The following is a 22,165-nucleotide window of genomic DNA, read 5'->3' on the forward strand; positions in this document are numbered from 1 at the left end:
TGATGGGGGACTGAGGCCCCTCAAGTGTGCAAGGAGCCCTTCTAGAGCCCCTGAATTAATCAAGATACGGAGCCGAGTCCCCAGAATCCTGTCAAGCAGTTCAAGGTGGAAAAGGCTCTTTTGCACGGAATCGGGGTTGTAGATATTCCCACTCCTGCTCTTCACTCCACAAATGAGGGAATACAGTAATGAAATTAATAATAATGTCCCAAATCCAGCCGTGTCCCACCATCGCCGCAGTCCCACAGACCCTAAGCCATGACTGCTCTGTATCTACAAAAGCCCCCTAGACCTTCCCTCCCCCAGTCCTGTACCCTACTGGCCATCCTGCACTCCACAGAGTCATCTTTGGAAAAGAGAGGTGGATTGTGTTGTCTCCCTCACTGAAGACTTGCAGTGAAGACTCCTAGTTCTGCTGCAAGAGACCCTTATGATTGTCCCACTCACCTCTATGACCTCCCCTCCCCTCACTCCTGTCTTTGCAACCTCTGCTCCAGGCCTCTGGCTCCCTACCCCAGGGCCTTTGCACTCGCTCTTCTCTCCACCTGCTCTCTCACCCTTCAGATCTTTATTTTATTTTACCTTCTCATCATTTAAGTCTCGCCTCAAATACTCCCTTCTAGGTGAGGCTTTCCCTGACAGGTGGGGGTAGCACAGCATCCCATCCATCCATCCAGTGAGTCCATCCAGTTACCTTGCTTTGGCTTCCATAGATCACACATCACCATCTGAAAGTCCCTGTATTAGTTATCTACTGCCACAGGAAAACATAATCTTAAAGCCGTAATAGACAGTTATTATCTCAAAGTTTGTGCAGGTCAGGGATTTGTGCGTGGCTTAGCAAGATAGTTCTGCCTGAGTCTTTCATGAGGTTATAGTCAGGGTATCAGCCAGGGCTGTGGTCATCTGAAGGCTTGACTGGGGCTGGAGGAGCCTTTTTTAAAAATATATATATATATTTATTTATTTATTTGGCTCACCGGGTCTTAGTTGCAGCACATGGGATCTTTAGTTGCGGCATGCAAACTCTTAGTTGCAGCATGCATGCGGGATCTAGTTCCCCGACCAGGGATGGAACCCGGGCCCCCTGCATTGGGAGCACAGAGTCTTAGCCACTGGACCAGCAGGGAAGTCCCTGGAGGAGCCACTTCTAAGATGGCTCATTCACGTGGTGGGAAGGTTAGCACTATTAGCAGGAGGCTTCAGCTCCTCACCACCTGTACCTCTCCATGGGGCTGCTTGAGTGTCCTCAAAACATGGCAGCTGGCTGCCCCAAAGCAAGTGATCCCAGGGAGCAAGGTGGGAGCCACAGTGTCCTCCGTCATTTCTGTAGTATCCTGTTGGTGACACAGGTCAGTCCTCATGTGCTTCATTTGGGAGGGTGCAAACACCAGGAGGCAGGGATCATTGGGGGCTCCTCAGAGTCTGGCCACCACACTCCGCCTCCATGAGAGCAGGGGCCTTGGCCAACTTATTCACTGCTGTATGTGCCCAGCAGCATGTGTGGCCTGTAGCAGGCACTCCGTAACTATCAGTCAAATGTATGAACCCATCATTTGCAGTATCTCACACTGCTGTGACTGGATGCCAGGTCCTGTGCTAATAAGCACCTTACCTACAATACCGCATCCCCTGAGCCTGCCTCATTTCATCCTTTACAAGTGAGGAAACTGAGACTCAGAGAAGTTAGGTGCCTCGATCCAAGTCACAAAGCTGTATCGTGGCTGAGTCAGGATTTGAACCCAGGACTGCCAGAGGGGGTCTGTTTAGGCTGGGCCCCTCAGTGGGTTGATTGTACTTGTTAAGAATTCCCACACTGTTGTCAGACCAGGGCTCCAACTCAGGAGATCTCTGTGATACCGGTTGTGGAGGGAGACACAAGAAGCACAGGCAGCCTTGCCCATGAGCCACCCTGCAGGAGAGTCAGGGCAGGGAGGCAGGGGACTGCTCAGGGTGACCCAGCAAGATCTAGAAGGAAACAACAGCGTTTAATGCCAGAGTCGGCAAAGGCACAGCCTGGGTGCCACCTTGTCCCCTGTCATACCTGCGGACAGCATCACGAAGTGATCATCACAGTCTTTCCCACAGAGCCCCCGCTACCCCCTCACAGTTCTCACACTTGTCCAGAGCTCAGACTCTAGAGTCAGCCCAAGCTGGCTCTGAATTCTGGCCCCACCATGTACCAACCCTGTGACCTTAGAGAAGTTTCTTAGCTTCTCTGAGCCTCGGTTTCTTCATCTGTAAAATGGAGCTCCGTTACTACCTACTTTATGGGTTTTCTGACGAGGCTTCTGTGCAGCTGTGCGTGCGAAGCCCATATCGTAGCATCTGGCCATGAGTAAGCACTCGATGCCGTGAGCTGTTTTTACTGCTGTTGTCACTGCTGTGTTTTCCTACATCCCTAGTTCTGTGAATGGGGGCTTTAGTACACAGTCCACGCTGATGCTTCTGATGAATGCACGAAGGAACGCTCGCCTTTGAGGAGGCCATGAATGGGAGGCAGAAATATCATCTTCTCTCACTTCTCACCCTGCAGGTGTGGATGTGTGGAGGCCGCATGGAGGACATTCCCTGCTCCAGGGTGGGCCATATCTACAGGAAGTACGTGCCCTACAAGGTCCCCGCCGGAGTCAGCCTGGCCCGGGTAAGGTGGTGGCTTCCCTAGGGGGTGAGATGTTGGCCTACGACCATTGGCGGAGCAGAGACACCCCATGCCCTAGGCCTAATGGTCCCTAGGAGTGAGGATGTGCCCCTCCCCCCACCCTCCAGGTGAAATCCAGTTTCAAAGAACTTACTTATGCGAATTCCCTGGCGGTCCAGTGGTTGGGACTCCGCACTTTCAAGGCTGAGGGTATGGGTTCAAGCCCTGGCTGGGGAACTAAGATCCCACAAGCCTCGCAGTGTGGCAAACATAAATAAACATAGAAGAACTTACTTAAAGCCCTGCTTAATCACTTATTAGCTCTGTGACCTTGGAAGGGTTGCTCTAAGGCTCTGTTTACTCCTTTGCTTCAAGGAAGCTCATTTTTTTCCAACTCTTAGCATGGCCGGGAGAATTAAGGAGATAATGCAGTTTCCCAAAGTGTGACCAATAAGGTGATTTTAGGTGGTCAACATTTTTATTTCCAGTGTTGAAATTAATGTGGATTAGTGTAGCAAATTTATGATTTCACTGACATTATTACTTAGGATAAAGCTAAAGTAGGTACAAAGTTAGACTAGGGATGATTTAAAGAAACATGTTGGGTACAATTTAATACAGGTGGAGTGGTGTGTTTGGGAAAGACTGAGATGGCACTTAAAAGCCCCTGGCACAGCGATGGTTAATAAATGTTAGCGTCTTTCTCTTCTCACCGCCTCTCCACTTTCATGCCAAAAATTCTGTGTCAAACTGTTTTAGTGCCTTAAAATGGTTTATATCAGTCATTGGTCGAATTAAAGTGGCACTATCTACAAACGGAAATGTAAGCCAGAAGTTTTTGTTTTGTGTTATTAATATTTCACTAAACCTTAATAACAAAATTTTAAAATCTTAAGGATCTTGAAAAAAATCAGGGTGACCCCAAAAGAACAACGAAGAGGTGGGAGGGTCCCCAGAGGGTAAAGAGAGCCGCAGGGAGGTTTGGTGGGTTCTGGAAAGGTCACCACACAGATTTGCCTGTTGGAGACCCCCCACTTCAACCCGTGAAGACCCCTCCCGACAGCGCCCACCCCCCCACACACACCCCCCGCGAGCCTGTTTGGCTTCAGTCCACACAGCCTCCTTCTGCCCAGTCCACTGCCTCCCCTTCCCCCATCACCTGACAATCAACGACGTGCAGAATTGTAGCCTCTGGGTCTCGGAAGGGCCCTTGTCCTGCGACTTACAAGAAAGACCAAGAGGCTCAGAGAGGCAGCTGTCTCCCCGGGCTCCATCCAAGGGTGGGATGCTGGGCTCTGGAGGCGGGCCGGGGCTGCTATGGGGACCGGCGTTGCTATGGGGACCGGCGTTGAGGAAAAAGAGAGCCAGCAACGCCCTCTAGTGGTCGAAGATTCCAACGACAGCCGTACCAGCCATCCGCGCTTGGGACAGCCCTCTCACGTGGGGTGCGAGGTCTAGTTCAGCAGGAGAGGCAGGAATCACGTTTCATCTGAAATACCGTTGGCAACCCCAGAGGAAGGAGCCACGCGGGAAAACCGCAGAGTCGCTCAGTAAGCCCAAGACAGCGACTCTTCCAACTACTAGGGACTGTGGAACCATTAGGACAGTCCTCTGACCCCTGAGCAGGACCACTCCCAAAAGCATCCTTTCCCTATCCAGAGCTGTCACGTATTGATATGAGACTCGCCCGGTAAAGACATACCACCACCACCTGTTCATAGATCCACAGATGAACTGTAGTAACACATTAAAAACTTCCTAAGCCAGGCATTGTGCAAAGCATCTTACATACTTATCTCACTTAGTTCTCACTTGTTTTTAATCCCCATTTTAGAGATGAGGACAGTGAAATATAGAGACACAAAGAAACTAGAGCCATAATTCAAACCCACTTAGGTCTGACCAGTGCCTGGCACAGAGTGGTCGTCCTTTAAATAGCGACTGCTGTTGTCATTAGCAGTATTAGTGTCAGCATCAGTATTAGCAAGACTGGAAAGGTGATTTCAATGCCTTATCTGAATTCTGTGTTTTCACATTTTAACTCCTTCTTTCACCTGATTTTTCACCTGATTCAGACTGAATCAGTCTCCTGTTGACTTTAAACCAGTTCAGTCTGAGCAGCGCCCATGTAGGTTGGTAGGACCAAAGGTGCCTGAATCAAGCTCTCCTAACTTTTTGTTACAATCTCTAACTACCCTGTCTTAGTTGCAGATCATATTTTACATGTTTGTTCAGTGTTTTAACAACCAGATCCTTCTAGAGTGTTGTCTCCTAGAACATCATACCGATAGATTTGAGGAGAGGTATCCTAAAAGCCCCAAGAGAGCCAGATAAAGAGGGAAACCAAAGTCTTACTAAAGGTGTACAGATTCCAGAAGGACAAAAAGCCAGGGAGCAGTGGAGCAGCAATTCAGGAAGGATGAACTGGCCACCAGCTTGCCTGCCTCAAGAAGAAGTAGCCAGTCTTAATTTATTTACTAAATTTGCTAAGATCCTTCTCGTCTGTGCTTCTGGGCAAGGGGTCTTTGGGAAGGCAGTAACAGAAACCCACTCAAACTTGGCAAAACAAAAGTTGATTTTTGTTTGGAGACTTATTCCAAGATTCTGGACAATTCTCTGTGATCCAAACTCAAGAAAAGCAGGGGGGCCTCAGACAGGACTGGGACCCAGAACTAGGAAGGTGTTAGGAGTAGGGATAAGAGGAGCACACCGCCTGCTAAAATCCCAGAGTCCTTTTCATGACTCTAGCAAGGGGAGAGGTAATAGAAATAAACGTAAAGTCCCTTACTCTGGCCCAGTAACTGTACAAAAGTTCAAGATCTGGGAGAAATGACTTACTAAGCCATGTCTGTAAAATGCAATATTCATTAAAATAGTAATTTAAGTATCATTTAAAATTAGAATATTATTTGATTTGATCCTTTAAAAAGAATCCTGGTGAATTTCAACACCTTTCCTTGGTCAGGTTGGCCATCCTTGCCTGTGGTTAGAGAAGAAACCACGGTGGTCTCTCATCATCCCTGTGGCTTGAGCAACTCAGACAGTGAGCCAGAGGACCTGGGTGGCAAGGCAGGAAAAGGAGACTCTTCAGATGTGCCGGCCCCCCTTAGGCCTTCAGCTTCCTCTGGGCACAGTTTTAAATTAAACCCAGCCTCTGCTCTGCAGGGGCCTGAGGGGGATAACAATGTTCCTGAACTGATTTCTGACCCACTGTTGACCTCTTCAGCACTCAGAAAAAACGAGACAGTGGCAAGGAAATTTTGTGGTTTCCCAGTCCCAAACTCAGAGCCAGCAAAAGTGAGGAGTTGGTGGATTTGGGCTTCGATACCAGGGCCTTCCTCCTGTGAGCTTCCTTCCTCCTTACTCAGGAGTTGGCAAACTATTTTTGTGTGACCCGTAAGCTAAGAATGGTTTTTACATTTTTAAATAGCTGAGGGGGGAAAAAATCAAAAGAATAATAATATTTTGTGACATATGAAAAAATCAAATTTCAGTGTCCATAAATTTTGACAGCCACACCCATTCACTTACGTAGTGTCTAGGGCTGCTTTATAGCTATATCAGAGTTGAGACCACATGGTCTGCAAAGCCTAAAATATTTACTGTCTCACCCTGTACAGAAAACATTTGCCAGCCTCAGCCTTACCTTCTGCTTCTAGGGCAGTCATTTACACTAAGGTGTGAGCGATTGATAACAGCCTAAAGTGCTAACTTGCTTTTACCCTTCAGAAGGAAATCTGGATTGCAGTAGGGGGAAAATGATATGATAAAGCCTAGAGAATTAAAGCAGGGGAGGTATCCTGGCAACAGCCTGGGGTTGGAGGAAGATGTTGGGAGCAGGGAATTTCCCCTGAACCGTGATGCTTTGCTCTTCCAAGAAAAGTAAGAGGCTCTCCGCAGATGGGATCTACACGGCAGGTGGAGTGAGGGATTTTCATCACAGTTACACAGAAGAATTCACTTTTCCTCTCCTCCAAGTCTACTCACAAACAGGATGTTTCCTCACCTGCTGCTGCCTCTACTTGCCAGTAATATGGTTGTCATTTTTTATTGATTATCTTTGTGTTTTGTAATCAAAGTAGCAACCTTAACACCTCAAAGGATTGTTAAAAATTCCAGCTGCTGAGGGAATTTTACCTTCTGGTTGCAAATTATAATTCGTTTTTACAAGGCAACTTGGGCAGCACTCTTAGTTAAATGTGACAAAACCCAACTCAAATTGGGTTAAGCAGAAAGGGAATTTACTGACTCATGTCAATGGAAAGCTCTGAGGTAGTTCTGGCTTCAGACATGGCTGGATTCAGGAACCAAAAGAAGCAATGTGTTCCTGGTTCTAACCCTCAGCTCTGCCTCATTCTGGGTTGACTTCAACCTTGGACAGGCTTTCCAAATGGCCCAGCAGCTCTCGGCATCTTACCCACCAGATCTTACCCAGCAATTCTTCCCCATAGTTACCAAAAAAAAAAAAAAAAAAAAAAATCCAGGACTGATGCCTCTCGATTCTGATTGGCTTGGCCCAGGTCACATGCCCACTGCTGGCCAATCCCTATGTCTGGGCTATCTATATTCCCATTGGCCAGGCTGGGTCACATGCCTTTCCTTCAGCCACAGGAGGTAATAGTGAGGCAGAGGTGGGTCCCCAAAGGAAAATCAGTGGGAGGCGATCTGTAGAAAAAGAGGGGATGCAAGATGGGCAAGAAAACCAGCAGCAGTGTATTATTCAACCGTGAGTTGCAGAGTCCTTAAAACATGCATAAATAATAAATATAGAAGACTTAAAAACACGGTCCTTGATGCAGCATAAAATAAGAAAGGTTGACCTTCACCTCCAGGACCCTTTGTACCCACTTTTCTCCTCGGCCCTTCGGAGAGCCTGACCCTTGCACCTGCCTCTCCCCTCCAGAACCTGAAGCGAGTGGCGGAGGTGTGGATGGACGAGTACGCGGAGCACATCTACCAGCGCCGGCCCGAGTACCGCCACCTCTCCGCTGGAGATGTAACTGCACAGAAAAAGCTCCGCAGCTCCCTTAACTGCAAGAGTTTCAAGTGGTTTATGACCAAGATCGCCTGGGACCTGCCCAAATTCTACCCACCTGTGGAGCCCCCGGCCGCAGCGTGGGGTGAGGTGAGTCTGAAGGGCCAGGCAAGCCACATAATTAGGGCCCGGCGCAAAATGCACGTGCAGACCCCAGGTCCACAGGTCAGAGAAAAAAGTGCCAGTAACACAGCATTGTAAATCAACTATATTTCAGTAAAAATTTTTTTTTAAAAAACAAAAACTTATCGTCATCTAAAAAGTGCCAGTAGAGGTATAAAATATAAAACTTTTTACTTTCTTTCGGTGGTCTCTTAGCCTTGCGGTGGTGTTTTTGTTTGTTTGCTTTTGAATGTTATAAGTAGAGAAAAATTAAAACTTTAAATGATTAGTGTGAATTTTACCATTCATCTTTATATTCTGCAGTGCCAGTGTTAAAGGCAATGAGAGCATTTAACTCGTGCACAGTTGGTGAAATTTCACAGTCTGTATTTCAAACCTTGTCCACGCGTTTGTATTTTTTACCAGAGCAGTGGAAACACTGCACAAAACTAACTCAGCTGTTTTTATTTCACTTCTTGATAATGTACACGTCCTATCGACTGTCTCTACCTCGGGCTTACTGATGAATGAGAAAGAACTGAAGGGAAAGGAACTGTGGGTTGCCCCCTCCTTCCCCTTGCTTCTGTGCTGTTATCTGCTGCTGAAGTAGTTGGCTCATCCAGAGAAGCATCACAGAAAGGACACGATAGGGCTCCCCAGTCCCTCCTGTGTCTTTGACCAGCATTCCTCTTTGTGCAGCTGAAGCCAGTTCTGATTGGAAAGGAGGGCGTGGCCTCTGGGACATGCCAGCGGCCCCACTGAGTTACAGCCACGACACACTCACCCTGTTCTCCCTTTGAGTCCTGCTGAACTCCGCTGCATGTGGGACCCCAGGATTCTGTGCTTGCAGGGACTCACAGTCGCTGTCTGTGAACTTGGCAGAAAGGACCGGCAGATGCTCATAGAGCATGTGTCACCTCTGCTCACGTGCGTGCTCTATTGCCCCATCAGATTTCACTTGCAGGTTTCAAAGATAAAATTACTAGAAAGTTGAAGACAGTGACAGCAGAGCTTTAAACCAAACACAGGACTTCCCTGGTGGTGCAGTGGTTGAGAATCCGCCTGCCAATGCAGGGGACACGGGTTTGAGCCCTGGTCCGGGAAGATCCCACATGCCACGGAGCAGCTAAGCCCATGCACCACAACTACTGAGCCTGTGCTCTAGAGCCCGCGAGCCACAACTCCTGAGCCCGCGTGCCGCAACTACTGGAGCCCGTGCTCCACAACAAAGAGAAGCCCCTGCAATGAGAAGCCTGCGCAACGCAACTAGAGAAAGCCCGCGAGCAGCAACAAAGACCCAGCACAGCCATAAATAAATGTATTAAAAAACAAACACAGACTCTGAGTGAGGGACCCTGTGCCGTTGCCCTTGTCACACACCCATGGAGCTGGTCCTGCTGGAGGAGGCAGACAGTCCGTCACCACATCCTGGGCGTGGCTCCTGGCTCCGGTTGAGAGCACCCACTCGCTTAGAGATGGATATATGGGGGCTTGTGGAGGGGAAGCATAAGCATTGGCGCGCCTGTTTTAAGTGACAGAAGTCCATTTTAAAGTGAAAAGGGGGGATTTATTGATTCTCACAGGAACCTTGGATAGCTGTGGCTTCAGCTGTGAACACCTGGATCCAGGGAGCTCAAATGATGTCAGTCTCTTTTTCTCCTGCTTAACTGCGCTTCCTTTTGTGTTGGCCTCACGCCGCGAGTAGCAAGATTGGCTCCCAGAAGCTTCAGGCTGAGAAATCCCAAGCTTGGCGCAACCCAGCAGAAAGTAAAGACCTCTTTCCCAGTGGAGCCAGCAAAGGTCCAGGATTGAAATCTTATCCTTGGATCCTGCACCAATCACTGTGGCCATTGGAAGAAGGGGGAAGCAAGGGTAGGATGGGTGCTCTGGCCACGGGATGGGCCAGGAGCCGTGGCCCTGTGGAAAATCAGGGCATTTTTACCAGAGGTGGAGAGACACGCGTTGGGCCGGCAGAAACATCACATGTTACTTGTTCAGATTCACACAGCAACTTAGAGGGGCCGTTCCCAACTAAGCCATCTGCCTAGCCCCGCCCAACACCAGCACGAGTTTTCTAGACAAGGTGTCATCTTGATTTCCCTCATGAAGCTCTTCATTTCTTTGCCACTCTATTGGCTTTCTCCCCCGTGTTTGTTCAGGTCCTGCGAGAAGCAGACACCAAGATGGGACTAGACGTGCAAGAGACTTACTGGGGCAACACTTGAGGAAAGAATTGAGCAGAGAGGCGGGGAGAGCCGTCAGACCGTGATGCTGTGGAAGAAGGGCCCCAGCCTGCAGTGAGGCTCTACTGAAGTCTGGCCGTGTTAACAGGCAGTCTTCTGGCCAAGTCACCTGCCCGAGGAGCGCGCATCTCCCGGGGGCGGGCCTGCCTCCCTCAAACGCTGGCTGGGGGCAGCGCCGGGGACCGTGGCCTCCTCTCGGACACGGTGGTGGATGCAGAACACGGCAGCTGGGTGGTCAGACCCCTGCAGCCGGACATTGGAGTTGACCTTTTCTGAGCCCCGACACCCCCTCCCCCTCAGTCGAACGAGGAGCCACGTCTGTGAAGTAGGAGCTGCACGATGTGATGCCGGCCCTGGCACGGTGGCTTGCCTGCTGTCCGTGCTGGCTGGCCACGCGATTGCCGGGGCCTCCACACCCCCACGGTGCTCTTCCCCGCACGCCCCCACCCATCTTAGTGAGACCACTGTTGTTCTTTGGATCTTCCCATTCACCCGCCCTAAAAGGCAGAGTTTCCAAGGTCCCATAACAAAGACCCTACACCTTTTCTAGAGTGGTTTTCAAGGCATAGTCTCTAGATCACCTGGAATGAGGGAAAAATGTGATCCCTGGACCTGTTGGGTCAAATTCTCTGGGAGAGGAGCCGGGGAATCCTCCTTTCAACAGCCCCTCCCCTCCAGGCACCCGCCACCGCCCCAGGACTCTGCGTGCTCTAAGACAAAGCAGGGTTTAGCGGAGCGGCTCTCTGTGTTCCTTTATCGAGAGGCTCAGGGCCCACCCACCAACCCAGGGCAAGCCTTATTAGGATAATCCAGCACTCAGCCCATGCGATGCCTCTGCCTCGTTTCCCTCCCCCCACCCCAGCAGGGGCCCAGGCAGGTATCTCGAGGTGGCTAACTGGTCCACTCTTTGCTTCTTTCTTGTCCAGATCCGCAATGTGGGCACAGGGCTGTGTGCAGACACGAAACATGGGGCCCTGGGCTCCCCACTGAGGCTGGAGAGCTGTGTCCGGGGCCGAGGGGAGGCCGCCTGGAACAACATGCAGGTAAGGGCCGCTCCTCAGGACCAGTAGTCGGGCTCTCTGTGCCATCGCGGCCTGCAGTGCTCACATGGTCAGGACTAGGAGGGAGAGGCCACGGGTCAACGATGAGTCTCGGGACTTCCCTGGTGGCGCAGTGGTTAAGAATCCACCTGCCAATGCAGGGGACACGGGTTCGAGCCCTGCTCCAGGAAGATCCCACATGCTGCGGAGCGACTAAGCCCGTGCACCACAGCTACCGAGCCTGTGCTCTAGAGCCCGCGCACCACAACTACTGAGCCCGCGTGCCACAGCTACTGAAGCCCGTGCACCCTAGAGCCCATGCTCCGCAACAAGAGAAGCCACCACAGTGAGAAGCCCACACACCGCAACGAAGAGTAGCCCCCGCTCGCCGCAACTAAAGAAAGCCCACACGCAGCAAAGAAGACCCAACGCAGCCAAAAATTTTTAAAAAAGACTCTATGCTTCCAATTCAGGGGGCGTGGGTTCGATCCTGGTTGGGGAGCTAAGATCTCACATAGCACGGCCAAAAAGATGAATCACAGGTCAGCCCAGGGTACGCATTATAAGAGCCTCCTGAGCACCTTGGAAAGAGGAACCCTGCACATCAGTTTGGACTGTTGGTTACAAATGACAGACACCCAGCCCAAGTGGCCATCAACAGAAAGAGGGAGTTACCGGCTGGTGTCACTGAAAAGTCTAGATGATGTCATCAGGATCTCTCCAGGGTCTCAGCTCTGCTTCCCTCTCCGTTGGCTCCATTCTTAACCTGGCTGTCTTCCCATGTGGTGGCAGATGTGACCACCAGCAGCATAGGCTGCCAGCCCCTCAGTGAAAAGGCATGTCCTTCCCAAGAGTTCTGGAGAAGTCCTGGAGCTCTCACATGTTGGGTTTCCTGAGCCAGTGATGATGGGGGTGTGATATAGTGCTCTTACTGACCTGAGCCAGGAATAATGCCTGTTCTCACCAGCCCGAGTGGAAAACACCCTGGTTCTATCAAAGAAATTGACATTGTAGTTGAAAATATTCCCACAAAGAAAATTACAGGCTCAGATAGATTTACTGGTGAATTCTCTCAAATGCTTAAAGAAGATAAGTTACTGATTCTACAGAAACTCTTCCGGAAAAGGAGGGAATACGTCCCACCTCATTTTATGAGGCCAGCATTACCTTAATAGCAAAACCAGACTAAAACATTATAAGAAAACCACAGAGAAATATCCCTCATGAACATAATGCAAAAGTTCTAAACAAAAGTTTAGAAAATTATATCCAACAATATATGAAAAGGGTAATACATCATGGCTAAGTGTAATTTATCCCAGGAATGAATGGTTGGTTTAACATTAGAAAATTAATCAATATGATTCACCATTAACAAAATGAAAAAGAAAACCATATGATCACCTCAGCACACCTAGAAAAACCATTTGACAAAATCTAACATCCATTTCTAGTAAAAACTCTCAGCAAACCAGGACTAGAAAGGCACTTCCTCAACTTGATAAAGGGCATCTGTAAAAATTCTACAGCTAACATCATATTTCATGGTAAAAATCTGAATGCTTTCCCACTAAGATCAGGAACAAGACAGGGATTCCAACCTTATCATTTCTATTTGACAGTGTTCTGGAGGTTCTAACCTGTGGCAAGAAAAAAATAATTTCATCCAAGTGGGAAGTAAAGAACAAAAACTGTCTTTATTTGCAGAGTATGTGATCATCTATGTAGAAAATTCAATAAAATCTACAGAGAAGCTACCAGAACTAATAGCTGAGTTTAGCAAAGTTGCATGATACAAAAGTCAGTTGTTTCTCTATATACTAATAATGAAGAATCAGAAGTTAAAATTAAAAACAAGCATTTACAATGACAAAAAATATGAAATACTCAGGTGTGAAACTGACAAAAGATGTGAAAAACCTGTGTACCGAAAACTACAAAATATTGCTGATAGAAACTAAAGAAGTTCTAAATAAATGAAGATACATACCGTGTTCATAGGTTGGTAGACTCAATAATTGATATCAATTCTATCCAAAGAAATATATAAATTCAACAGAATCCTAACATTGTAGTAGGCTTTTTTGTAAAAATTGAAAAACTGATTCTAAAATTCATATGGAAAATGGACAGGACCTAGAATAGCCAAAACAAAATTTCAAAAGAAGTACAAAGTTAAAGACTGACACTGATTTCAAGATGTATCGTAAAATGTCAGTAATTAAAGGTGTCATGTTGACATAAAGAAAGATAAATGGGGCTTCCCTGGTGGCGCAGTGGTTGAGAGTCTGCCTGCCGACGCAGGGGACATGGGTTCGTGCCCCGGTCCGGGAAGATCCCACATGCTGCGGAGCGGCTGGGCCCGTGAGCCATGGCCGCTGAGCCTGCGCGTCCGGAGCCTGTGCTCCGCAACGGGAGAGGCTGCCACAGTGAGAGGCCCGCGTACCACAAAAAAAAAAAAGTATCAAACTGTACACTTAAATGTGGGCAATTTATCGCATGCCAAATATTGTTCAGTAAAGCTGCTGAAAAGAAAGTTTATCGACCAAATACCATATGTGAACCTGGTTTGGATCCTGATTCAAACAGACTGACTGTGAAAAGAGAGGTATAAGGCAGTCTGAGAACACTTGAACTCAAGATATTTGATGACATGGAAGATTCTGTGATAACTTTTCATTGTTATCATGGCATTTACTGAAGTCATGACACTTGGTGTGGTAGGATGTCCAGGATTTGCTTCAGAATAACGTTGTGGGCGAGATATGGTGAGGGAAAGCTGTAACAAGATTTGCCGTGAGTTGGTAATCCTCAAAGCTGGGTCACTGGGACAGGTGTGGTCAATAAACTTTTTTCTGGACTCCTGTGTTTAAAATTCCCCATGGTTACAAAAAAAGAGAGTCCCCTAGCTTTGCTGTCCACCTCACGATGTGCCTGTGTGTACAGGTGTTCACCTTCACCTGGAGAGAGGACATCCGGCCTGGAGACCCCCAGCACACCAAGAAGTTCTGCTTCGATGCCATCTCCCACACCAGCCCCGTCACCCTCTACGACTGCCACAGCATGAAGGGCAACCAGCTGTGGAAGTACCGCAAAGTAAGACAGGGTGTGGGGGGAACAGGGAAGCCTGCTCGATTTAAAAAAAAAAAAAATGTAATGCCTCATTCCTGCTCCCCAGAGCCCCTCCCTCACGTGTTTGTTCCACAGACCTACCATGTCCGACTCTCCAGTCATCAAGAGAAAGCAGAAATTCAGCTGTTTATTTGAAGTCTCTGGAATCTTAAATGTTGGCAGCTGAGCCCATTTCTTAAAAAAAACCACCTTGAAAGCCAATGAAATTTGACTGGAGATGGGCAGTGATTAGGGCTCCGGTCCAGAAGTGGCAGGCATCACTTCTGCCCGCATCCCAGTGGGCACAGCTTAGGCATGTGACAAGGCCAGCTGCAAGGGAGGCGGGCAGTGCCCACTGTGTGCTCGAGAGGAGAGCCAGACAGGTCTGCGAGCCTCCCTGCCTCCTTGCTGTTACTGCTGCTGCAGTTTGTTCACCTCCCCGGCGTGGCCCGGCTGATAACCTGCCTGTTTTGCAGGACCAGACCCTGTATCACCCCGTCAGCGGCAGTTGCATGGACTGCAGTGAACGTGACCACAGGATCTTCATGAACACCTGCAACCCCTCCTCCCCCACTCAGCAGTGGCTGTTTGAACACACCAACTCAACAGTCTTGGAAAAATTCAATAGCAACTGAGCCTTCACGTTCCCGTGGCAGGCCTGGCAGGGTCCTCTCCGGCATTCACTGCAGCCTCCCTCTCCCAAGAGAGGCAGGGCTTCTGCGGACTCCGTCACGTAAAAGCTGCTGGCCAGTCGGGCCAGGGCAGAGGGGGCGCTTGAAGCTGGGCCAGGTGTCTGCCTGGCCCTGCAGGCCCAGAGTGGTGGAGCCGGGATAGAGAGCAGACCCCACAAGAGGCCCCGCTCAAGAGCAGAGCCTGCTGCACCCCTGGTGGCATCACGGAAATCCAGGAGAGCCTTTTCAACTTTGTCACCACGTTCCCTTGAGCATTATGCAGGAGGACTGCCAGGGCAGCCCTAGACCACCCTAAAATGAGTCCTCTGAGGCTGCCTAGCCTTCAGGTGGCTCATACATGACAGTCCTGCAGAGAGAGAGGCAAACTCTGTCTGTAGGGGCGGCAGCTTTTAGCACCAGTGCCACCCATCTGCAGCAGAAGGGAAAAAGTCTTTCTCGGGGCCACTGGTTTCAGCCTTTGAATTTTTGCCTGCCCAGCGTCTGTTCTCTGTCACAGCCCCAGGAGATGCAGTCAGTCGAAAGCCGTGCCTCGGGCCCTCCGAGTGTACAGTACTGACCACTGGCCAGCTGCCAGGCCTGGGGGCAGCAGCGCGACCCGCAGATAATCCTTTGCAGCCGTGGACAGACGGGATGTCTCCCCTTGCTCTCAGGGTACTCGAAATGCCCATTTTAGCGCTCTCCGGGCACAAGGACAGCCCAGCCACCAGCTTTTCAGGACTGTGTTTCAGATGGCCTTGGGCCTGTGGCACGGGCCCAGTAGAAAACCTCCAAACTAGAAATTCTGGCTGAATTTCCCTCATCAGTGCTTCCATATCTCTCCCCCCACCCCCACCCCGCCTCTCTCTCTCTCTCTCTCTCTCTCTCTCTCTCTCTCTCTCTCTCTCTCTCTCTCTCTCTCTCGGCCAATTGCCTGCCTCAGGAGAGGAACAGAGGTGTGAGGTCCGGAGGCCTCCAGGGTGGACCGTGGGCAGATGCCTAGCCTCTGACTCATTGTGGTTCTGGTTCTCATATGGAATTCTAGAATTTTTAAGGAACTCTGTACTGTGATCACAAACTAAAATGACACGTAGGATTCTGGTATTCTAGCATCCAATATGGATTTCTAGGATGCCGTGATTAGCCAGCCAAGTGTAAAACATTCGAGGCAGCCCCCAGCCTAGAGACAATCTGTGAAGTCCAACGTTGGTGGTGCTGGGGGAGGGGGCAGGAGACCTGTGTCCGTCAGCTCATACCGGAGGCCTTGGTGTGACACGGTCCTCAGCCCAGACCTAAAGCCCTGCCAACCTGCCACCATGGTCACACCTGCAGTGGAGAACAGATCCCAGTGTCCCATGAACAGACGTGTACCTAGCTCCATGCCGGTCCTTTGTGTTTACCTTTTGCTTTGTTGATTATGTGTCAGCCTCCCAGAGGGCTCCCAAACTAATAGGAAGTGTTTCTGTAACCAGCCTGCCACCCACTGATTCAGACATGGAAATCGCAGTCTACAGCCCACGGCTTCTGCCAGCTAGCCCAGGAAGTCCTTGAATCAGTATTCCAATTAGAGTCGAGCCTCTCGACTGTGTTATTTACCAATGAAATAACTGAGACATAAATCTGGGAGCAGAGCCACGAATCTGCCTTTGAGATGCTGGCTGATCTCAAGGCTGTCAATTATCTGGGGAGCGAAGTAAACATTCCCGGCCACCACCACCCCGATTAAGCGTGCAACGGGCGAAGTGTCACTTCCACTTCTGCCTCAGCACAAGCCCTGCTCTGGCCACCTGCCCGCAGGAGAGGCAGCCCCGTGCTTACAAAGCCTGCTTGTCGATCCCTGGTGTCTTTTCCAAGGGAGTGCTATATCTTTAGAAGTGGCCCTCTGTAGGAAGGAGTCGAAGATGAGACCCCTTTCAGAATCTAGGATAACAAGAGTGTCGCAATATGGGAGAACTGAGTTAGGATTCATCATCAGAGAGTAATTCAGCATCATTAAAATACAAACTGTGCCTTTTAAAAAGAAAAAATGCAAATGTACAGCCAATCCCTAAACTTGAATCATTTCCTAGTGCCTTGCTAGACATAAAGGGGCGGGGTTGGGGGGAGGGGAAACATTTTTGGTGGTGTGTGCAGTTCCTGTTGGATGAGTGTGTGTTTCTTAATGTCTAATTTCAAGCAGGAGGCGTTGGGCCTAGAGCAGGATCTGAGACAGCAATGCCTCCCAAGGGCCAGAGGCCAGAAGTTATTCCATTTTATGCAAATAACACCCCAAATTTAAAGGGTAACTGCATGGCTCACTTAATCTGTGGCCAAGAAGGGCCTCAGCAGCCCCTGGGAGAGGGCCCTGTTTGGAAGCCACGCCTGCAGCCCCCAATCCCACGCCCAGGTGGAGGGCGGAGCAATGGCTAGGTTTCCGAATGGTCCCACTCCAAGTGGGTGACAGGACGCATGTGGGGAGCAGGAGCAGCAGCAAGCGGTCCTCAGTCGTCCTCGTTTCCATCCTTTGGTTCTCCTTTTGAGTCTGGCTTTGCACCCTCAACGAGGGATGGGCAGGTCCTCTGAGCACTCTGGCATTTGTAATTGCTGAGCCCACATCTGTAGGTGCTGAGACTTGACATAGCCTGTAATCAAGGAAGGAAGGAGAGAAGTCCATTTGTTAACTGGCCAACTGATCGCACATACTAGCCACCCATTGTTTTGTCTTCATTTTGGAAAACCACCTGGCTCAAGGATCCAGGTCCCTGCTCCACCCTGGCTGATGCTCGGTCAAACAGCCAGGAGCCTGTGGAGGTGCCGTCAGCCAGGTAATGTGTGAGAACGTGGACCCTTTTTCCTTTAGAGCCTTTCTTCTGAGCATGGGGTAGCAAAACAGGGTGTGGCTAGAGAGTATCATGCCTGTGTGGCCCACCAGAAGCCTTTCCAAAGGGGGACTCCAGAAACATTTTGGAATGCAAAGAGCATCTTCACTGTCAGTGCAAGGCCTTGGAGGAGGCGGCTAAGTGTGCAGGCACACGTGGGAAAAGCCATTCCACCTTGTGCTTCCAGTTGGAGCTTTCAGCTTTTAAAACAGTCCAGGAGCTACCAGTTCCCTATTTTTGGAAGAAACAGCTCAGAGGCAGAAGGGAGTACATCCACAAAAGGGATCTAATGGGAGATACGACCTTAGGACCTGGGGAGAAAGAGCAGTTCTTGTTGAAGATGTAGTTCTTGTTGGATTCCCAAAGTCCACATTGTATTCGCCACCTGCTGAATTTCTTTTTCTCCTTAAGGAATAGGTGATGTCCTTGAAGATGACGCCATATTTCTTTCTGTGCATCTCTCTACTTTTCGTCTCTGACGTTTCAGAAGAGTGGCGAAGCACTTTACAGTAGTAACTGAGAAATCTGGGCTCCTTGCTTCAGGGATCCCTCGTTTGCACAGATTGGGTGATCCTTTGTAATTCTTAGAAGGCAATGCATTTTTAATTAAGTTTTCTGAAGATTTCTAAGTGTGGGAGAAGGGCAAGGTGCGAGTTCTGTCCTGGAATTCTTTTCTGCTTTCAACTGATGCATTTTTATGAAAACCCAAGTAATATGTTTGTTCAAACTTGATCTTGAGCCAAGGCCCACTGTCACCTTTGGGGTGGGAGTTGGACCTACATTCCAAGCGACAAGGTCCTCTTAACATCCACTCCCAAAATGGCTTTGATTCAGCCATGCCAGCCAACAAGGTCAGGGTCCTGCTCTGTTACAGGCCTGAAGGTGGATCCCAAAGGGATTACAAGCAAGGAACACTTGAGAAGTCAGACCTGGGATTCCATAGAGAAAGCTCGAGACCGCCAACCTCTCATCTCCTGCCTGGAAAAGTGAGCCTTTGTGAAGACCTGACTTACCATGTACAACTGTGATTGTGACTGTTGTTGAGTAAACCTCCAGACTTTTCTCTAATGTGGTCTCTGGCTAATTCCTTGTCCTGCGCCATTCTCCAGTCCATCGTTCCCTGTGTATTTGTCGAGCACCCGCTCAGTGCCCAGGGCCTCTGCTAGGTCCAGAATAAATTCCCAACAGCCATCGTTCTAGAGAGGAAGGCAGACCTCAAACAACTCACCACGATGATGTCAGGTGTGAATAGGGCTATGAAGGATATAAACAAGGTATTTTAGAGACTGGGGTAGGGATCAACATGAGGTAGGATAGTCAGGGGATGCCTCTGTGAGAGCTGGATGATATGAGGAGGGTGTACGAGCCAAGAGGCAGTTTGGTGGAGGAGCATTCCGGGCAAAGGGAACAGGCAGTGCAAAGGCCCTGAGGGAGGAAGGAGTTCCCGTGTTGGAGGCACAGAAGGAGTTCACAGACTTAGGTGAGGTAGCCCACAAGGGGTCTTACACCCAAAGACCACACCCACGAGCGGAGGATTTCAGTGAAAATATGAAACAAGCTTAGCTCATGTCTTATGTTCACCCATGAGCCACAAGTCCCTGCTTACCAAAGCGTTGCGATGCTTCTGAGTATTCGATTATGTAATACCATGTAGTGGAAAGAACACTGGTTGGCCCAGCTCTGCAACAGACTCGGTGAGATCTTGGGCAAATCCTGCCCGCTAACTAGGTCCCAGTTTTACACAGTGAAGTGAGTTTTTTGATGATGCTTCCAGCGCCACCTGTGCTCCTGTGGCTGAGTCTTGGGGTGGGGCTGCAGGAGGCCATGAACAGAAGCTATCCTGGTGCTGTCGTTCAGGGCCCACTAGAGGGCGCTGTGGACCGCGGCTTGGAGAAGGCTGATTAACAGAAAGGGGGCTCTGATCTCTGGCCACTGCGGCAGGTTTGAGCCCTGGAACACGAAGGTAGATACTGTCTTTTGTAACTCGTGTTGTTCGTTGTTGTTGTTGTTTGAAAAATCTTTTGCCACCCATGAATTCTAAACAGTTTAATGGTTTCTTTAAAAAGATTTTACTAGGAAATAAAGGGAGGGAAGAACATTCCAGGTGTAGGGGCAGCCTGGGCAAAGACCCTGTGGGGGGAGCATGACAGGTATGAAGGTCAGTGAGCTGGAGCAGAGTGGGAGAGACAGAGGAGACGAGAAGGAGGGGCAAACCGAGCCAGGCCGTGCGGGGCCTTGCGGGCCGTGTTACCCAGTCTCTGATCTTTATCTATCTATCTATCTATCTATATATAGATATAGATATAGATATAGATATAGATATAGATATATTTTTTTTTTTTTTTTTTTTTTTTTTTTTTTTTGCGGTACGCGGGGCTCTCACTGTTGTGGCCTCTCCCGTTGCGGAGCACAGGCTCCGGACGCGCAGGCTCAGCAGCCATGGCTCACGGGCCCAGCCGCTCCACGGCATGTGGGATCTTCCTGGACCGGGGCACGAATCCGTGTCCCCTGCATCAGCAGGCGGACTCTCAACCACTGCGCCACCAGGGAAGCCCCACTGATCTTTATTTTAAAAGCAGCAGGAACCATTAAAGGGTTTGGGCAGAGTGAGAGCATCAGTTGTGACTTTGACGGACGTCTAGAGCCAGGAATGAGTTGCTCAAGGTGCTAGGCACGTACTAGGCACCTGGAGCCCGCAGAGTGAGAAACAAATCCAGCGCAACTGGCCCTCAGGTGCTCTTCAAAGTCACTGACAGCTGAGGCGGGCGACTGAGAAGATCACGTTTCTCATCCATTTTAGTTCCTCATCCTCCCAAGTCTGCGAGCGAGAGGAGAATCTAAGGTAAAAAAGCGCTTAGCCGGACACACAGTGGGAGCTCTTTTGTGTTGTTGGCATACTTATTGGGAAACAGATTCAGAGAATTTGCCAGTGTGCTCAAAGGTTTGCATTTTTCTTTTCTCGCGGTGGGGTTGGGACTTCAGGGCTCCTGGCACTTAGGACTCAGTAAGTATTTGATGAATGGACAAATGGATGAATAATCTAGTTTCAGATTACACTTCAGGCCTTTTTTTCCTCCACTCTCAGCCCACAGATCCTACAGTGAGTTCTACCGTGTTTGCTATATGCTGTGTGCCTTTGAGAAAGTCCCTTCCCCTCCCTGGGCCTCAGATTCTCCTTGCAACCATAAGAAGAAGGGGAGCAAATTAGATAACGGTCAACCCGGAATCTTCTAGTTCCACAAATCTTGCATCCAGTATTTTGCAATGGCCCAGATTGTGTTAAGGATTTATTTTCCAAGTTCAGCTACGGGATGAGATCCCCTCCTGGTTCTATTATTGGTGTCTCCCACCCGCGAGCTTCTGGCCCTCTGGTGAAGTGGGTCCAGGACTCAGCATCCAAAGCTTCCTTCCTGCAGCTGCTCACAGCTCTGCCAATCTCCGGCCTCAGGCAGCTGTCTCCTCTTTTGTTCACCCTCAATGCCTGGGCTGCCCAGCTTGGCAATACCTGGCGTCCCGAATGGTGCTCAGGGCAGCCTGCGGCTCTTGCCTTCAAGTCTGACTTGATTCAGGTTGGCAGGCTGACAGCCCTGGGCACACTTCACACCCACTCTCACACACAACGCCATAGAAACAAAAGAACACACGGTGAGCCCTCAGAAAAAGCAGGTTTCTTAGCAACTTTACAGCCTTCGTTCATGAGCTACTTGAAATTGAAGCAGCGTCTGATCTCCTGCCAGCTCCTGCCTGGGGATGGGGAGAAGGGGATGGCGGGTCTGTCTTTGCTGGAGCTGAGAGCTCAGCTTCCCCACCGCTGGCCTATCAGTCAGCCTGGGAGGCAGAGGTCTAAATTCCAGATTTGTCCAGGTTCTAGGAGAGTCCTCGCTACGGTTGCTTCACGGCTGCAGCGGCAGAATTCAATCAACAAACCATACTGAAACATGTACTGTGGGCTCGTGGTGGTCCATGCTCTGTGCCCAGAGTGGTTGATCCCAGCTCTGTCCTCGGCCCTGGAAAAAGACAGGTAAATAAGGGACCACCTGCAACCTCTAGAGCCTAGTGATGAGAACAAACAAGGACACAGACAGGTGAGAAGAGAATAACTTGATTTCCGCTGCACTGCCTACAGGTTGCAGTTTGCACTATTTTACACCTTGCAGCTTTACCCCAGGCCTTTAGAATAAAACCCAAACTTTTTAGCCAGGCCCAAAAGGTCCTTTGGAGCTGGCCCCTGCCTGCTTCTCCATCACGTCCTAACAGGGCTTAGGTGCCCACACAGGCCAAGGCTTTCCCACCTCCAGACTCCGCTGGACTCTGTTTGGAATGTTCTCCACCTGCTCTGCAGCTTCTTTTCATCTTTTGGGTCTCAGCCCAACTGTCACCTCACCCAAGAGGCTTCTCTATCAAGAACAGACCCACACACATCATTCACTCATTCTCAGCACCTCTGTAGCCCCCCTCCTCACACTT

General features: G+C 49.7%; 1 protein-coding gene across 2 annotated transcripts in view; it reads left to right on the forward strand.

Moving 5' to 3' along the window:
* Positions 1-16,982, forward strand: part of GALNT10 (polypeptide N-acetylgalactosaminyltransferase 10) — a 224,515-nt gene extending 207,533 nt beyond the window's left edge. For both annotated transcript variants that reach the window (XM_079916229.1, XM_079916230.1), the window contains 5 exons: positions 2,537-2,644; positions 7,545-7,766; positions 10,948-11,064; positions 14,008-14,157; positions 14,649-16,982. In XM_079916229.1, coding sequence (XP_079772355.1) covers positions 2,537-2,644; positions 7,545-7,766; positions 10,948-11,064; positions 14,008-14,157; positions 14,649-14,807 — 756 coding nt within the window. In that variant the 3' untranslated portion in view covers positions 14,808-16,982. The remainder of the gene's footprint in view (positions 1-2,536; positions 2,645-7,544; positions 7,767-10,947; positions 11,065-14,007; positions 14,158-14,648) is intronic.
* The last annotated feature ends 5,183 nt before the right edge of the window (positions 16,983-22,165 follow it).

The sequence above is a fragment of the Stenella coeruleoalba genome (genome assembly GCF_951394435.1).
Source record: "Stenella coeruleoalba genome assembly, chromosome: 3".
NCBI classification, from domain to species: domain Eukaryota; kingdom Metazoa; phylum Chordata; class Mammalia; order Artiodactyla; family Delphinidae; genus Stenella; species Stenella coeruleoalba.